This window comes from Megalobrama amblycephala, linkage group LG6 (genome assembly GCF_018812025.1).
Source record: "Megalobrama amblycephala isolate DHTTF-2021 linkage group LG6, ASM1881202v1, whole genome shotgun sequence".
In the NCBI taxonomy this organism is placed as follows: Eukaryota; Metazoa; Chordata; class Actinopteri; order Cypriniformes; family Xenocyprididae; genus Megalobrama; species Megalobrama amblycephala.
In genome coordinates this window covers 6069053-6073110 of record NC_063049.1, presented here as the reverse complement: position 1 = coordinate 6073110, position 4058 = coordinate 6069053, and the positions used below count along the sequence as shown (strand labels likewise).

The following is a 4058-nucleotide window of genomic DNA, read 5'->3' as shown; positions in this document are numbered from 1 at the left end:
ACATTGGTGTTCATATCAAGTGTTTCGTAAAATGTTTAGAAATACATTTTAAAGGGTTAGTTCACTCAAAAATTATTAGTTCATGCCAAAAAGATGGCTCGAGGGTGAATAACTCATGGGATAATTTTCATTTTTGGGTGAACTTTTAGCACTCTCTCTCTCTTTCTCTCTCTCTTACACACACACATAGACTTTTCATCAACATAATGATTTTTATACTGTACAGATTGTATATTTTCTCCCCCTACACTAACCCTACTTCTAAACCTACCCATCAAAGACAACTTTCTGCATTTTTACTTTTTCAAAACACTTCATTTAGTATGGTTTAGAAACTGTTTTCCTTATATGGACCAAAATATGAACAGATTTCATTTTCTATACTGTTTTGTCTCAACATACACAATAAAAATGAAATTCAGATCTCATTATAATCTCCTCTGAATTACCGTCAGCGCTGGAGCTCAGCGTTACCCGCTCACACTCCCAGAGACGCGCACACAGGAAACTAGACCACTGAGAGCCTGACATCTTAAAACACAGCAGCTCACTCAGAGACCTGTGTGAAAATGCTGCAAAACTTGACATTCATTCTCCTCTTCAGTTTAATCTTCATCTTCTCCTCTGGTAAGTTATTCATCAGTTATATATATTTTCTCTAATGCTACATGTCTCATTATACACAAATGTTCTTCACCGTGAATTATTTCTACACCAATTAAGAAATTATTTGTGTGGTTTTTGGTTTTGGATTGAATTTTAGTTTAATTTTTTAGTCCTCAAAGTTGTGGAACAAAAACCTAAACTTTTCTGCTTTCTACAGATAGTTTTTATTACTTACAATTAAAACCATTCACATTTCATAGCAATCTATAAGGTTTCATATGAATGTTTATTCACTCAGTCTTGTGTTTCCCATGTAAGACCTATTCCTTTGAGCAAAAGTGTTTTAAGATATCAGTCTTTTCTCTCACGTGTGTCTGTGTTAAATCATGTCAGCAATAGTGAAAAGTCATGACTGCTCGATACGCAACAGCAGCATTTCTCACTCTGTTATTGATCCTTTTGCTCAAACTTTTAATACCACTTTATTTTTTTAGGTAAATCTGTATCTTCATGTAACTACAAAGCAGTGGGTGAAAATGTTGTGATTCAACTGGGTGATGAAGAATTACCACAGGACAGCCACTTGACCTGGACACATGATAAAATGAGGGTGTATGTAAAAAGAGGCTCAAATGTTAAGAACGAAGGGCTCACCGTTAACCGCTATGGATCTATTATACTGGACAACATACAGAAGAGCAAATCTGGGGAGTACACAGGCGAAGTCTATGACAAAGATGGAAAATCAATAAAGAAAACCGTAGAGAAGCTCTGTGTTCTAGGTACGTACAAGCTTGTGGTCTGCTGCGATTTAAACCTGCATTATAGATATATCTCTTTTCTTTCCTCTGTTTTTGCCTTTTCAAAGCAGGACCAAGAGTGTCTTTTAGCATTAAGACTTGCTGTTGTGTGTGTGTTTCAGAGCCGGTGCCTGAACCTTCAGTCATAGTCCAGTGTGTGGAAGAAGGAGTCAATCTGACTTGTATTCCTTTGAATAGCAATGAGGTTTTTGTGTCCTGGACGAAAAATGGAGAGGAGTCAAAGACGACACATGCTGTTTTACATGTCAGCTCGTCTGAGCTCAAATCTGGAGATAAGTTCTCATGCACACTCAGCAACATGATCAGCAAAAAGACAGCAAAAGATGTTCAGCCGGTGTGCTCTGACACAGGTTCATATATCTGAAGAAATCATTCTACATGTTATATTCTCATGTATGACAACATTGGTTTAATTAGTTGACTCTAAGAATATTTTTATAATCCATTTAAAGGTGTACATACAACAAATGCAAACAAAGACAAAGAAAAAGAAGAGAACAGCAACAACGAAAATAAAGATGACGGTAAATGTCTATTTCTGTCACAAAGTTCCTCATGATCATGTTTCCTGCCACAGAGCGGCCTTTGAGGAATTTCAGTCATGAAGCTGCTTTTATTAAACTTGAATATTTGTCAATTTAAATTATATCATTATTGTTAAAATGTTATTTTGTAAAAAGAAAAAAAAAGAGATCATATATTGCATTTACATAAAACATATTTCAGTAATTTGGAATAATTTATTCTGTTTGGTCAATCACAAAATTCTGTGAATATTTTTGTATAATGATGCTAAATTGTATAATTGAATGTTGTCACAGACAATTGGTTTTCTATGTCGCTGTCATAGTTTTATCTCTCTCAAATTATAATCTTCTCACATATTAAAATCATTTCAGCTCAGATCAATATTTCATGTCCATTTAGTTGGTAAGCAGCTGTGTAATAAGTGGGTCGATGTACAGACAGACGATCATTACAGTAAACTCTTTCAGGTTTTTCTGTCGTGATTCAGACCTGCTTATTGTCTGTTTGTTTAAGTTTGTGCAGAAAGAGAAATTGTGTTTTTGAATCTTTTTGCAGTTGCTGAAATGATAAATGGTGGTAATTATAATGTTTTTTGTTTGTTTGTATTTGATCCTTAATTAGATGTGACTGAAAAGAAATTACTATTTGGCTTCGATTTCTGGTGGATGCTGGTGATCCTGTCTGGAGGAGCAAGTTTCCTTCTTATACTCTTCATCATCTGCCTAGTCTGTGTATGCCGCTGCTGCAGCCGAAGCAAGAGGAAGGCAAAAGGTATAAGTTCCCAGTGAACTGTTTTCAGAAAGCAGACATAGGTCTGATTGAGGTAATAATGTCTTTCAGTGTGGGTGTGTTTCTGAACATTCTCAAACCAATTGTTTCAATTTCTGCTGTATCTGTCTGTTCCGCAGAGGAAGCAGAGTTTCGACTCGTCTCTCTAATGCCAGATAATGCAAATCAGCCTGATGAGCCGTACATGCAGAGAAGCGAATCTCAAAGGCCTTCCAAAAGCCAGCGTCCTCTTCCGCCCCTGCCCAGCCCTCGAGGTCCACCTGCTGTTGAACCCCAATGAGAGAAAAACATGACCTTCTCCAGACTCTGAGATCACCAAAACCAATGCTGAATGAAATATAGTTTATATGTTTTAGAATTGATGATAATGCACCAGTCAAAAGTTTGGACACATCAACTCATTCTTTGTTATTACAACTTTAAACAATTTATAATAACTGTAACTTCATCAAAACAATGAAGTAGCACAGATGGAAGCCTGTGTAACTCAGTGTACGTCTGAGTTACACTGAGCCTGAAGCTTCTTTGTCAAGATGTGATGCTTTTAAAAAGTATGATTGATTAGTGCCAATTTGCTTGGCTATTGGCCCTGTGTGATCAGTCTGTATGTGTGTTTGAGTTTATATGACTTTGTTTTACATATCTCAAATTTAATTCTGAACAAACAGCATTTCTAGTTACCTAAATGCTTTGTAAATATATGCAACTCATTGAATCTAGGTCATTTCCGTTGATTATATGAGGATCTGTGTGACATTTTCTGATTGTGCTCACCGAGACCACCTTTGTACATGCAAGCACAACAGACTTTTTGCACTTTTCCTGTTTTAACTGATGTCACTGAATTGTGGTCGCAAGATCTGCTTCAGAAAACAGCATTACACAGATCTCTCACTCAGTTCAGTACACTTACTGTTCATGAAATCTTACTCACTGTTCAGTAGCCTCAAGCAACACAACTGAACAAAAACAAATCACAAGTTAGCAAAGTTTCTTAAAATGTATATTTTATATTCAGAAAGGGGTCTCACTTTATGAAAATTGTGACCTTGATTCCTTTATCTCACAGTTTAAATAAGTTAAAGTTTAACGTTAAACCAAAGCCTGAGTTACACTGAGGTTTCCCACATGTGGTAAGTGTCAATGCGATTCTGACATTTGGTTTGAACGTGTGAATATGTGGGTATTTGTGCTTTCATCTGTCTACCGTATTGATCTCTCGTGAAAATGTATTTGAATTTTCCATTGTGAACTCAACATGACAAGAGAACAGTCAGATGAATAAACACATTATTGCATAAGTCTGGAATCCAA

At 36.1% G+C, this 4058-nt stretch overlaps 1 protein-coding gene across 1 annotated transcript; it reads left to right on the top strand.

Moving 5' to 3' along the window:
• The first annotated feature begins 474 nt into the window (after positions 1-474).
• Positions 475-4058, top strand: si:dkey-11f4.20. Its single transcript, XM_048192717.1, has 6 exons — positions 475-627; positions 1101-1388; positions 1529-1777; positions 1880-1951; positions 2577-2726; positions 2864-4058. The coding sequence occupies exons 1-6, from the start codon at positions 570-572 to the stop codon at positions 3022-3024; spliced, it is 978 nt and encodes a 325-aa protein (XP_048048674.1). The 5' UTR covers positions 475-569; the 3' UTR covers positions 3025-4058.

What these genes read in the sequence shown, in the direction of transcription:
- si:dkey-11f4.20 (XM_048192717.1), top strand. Translation starts at nt 570, where the DNA reads ATGCTGCAAAACTTGACATTCATTCTCCTCTTCAGTTTAATCTTCATC. An exon ending in AGAGAAGCTCTGTGTTCTAG is followed by an intron (nt 1,389 to 1,528) that starts GTACGTACAAGC and finishes TGTGTGTTTCAG; the next exon opens with AGCCGGTGCCTGAACCTTCA. An exon ending in CAACGAAAATAAAGATGACG is followed by an intron (nt 1,952 to 2,576) that starts GTAAATGTCTAT and finishes ATCCTTAATTAG; the next exon opens with ATGTGACTGAAAAGAAATTA.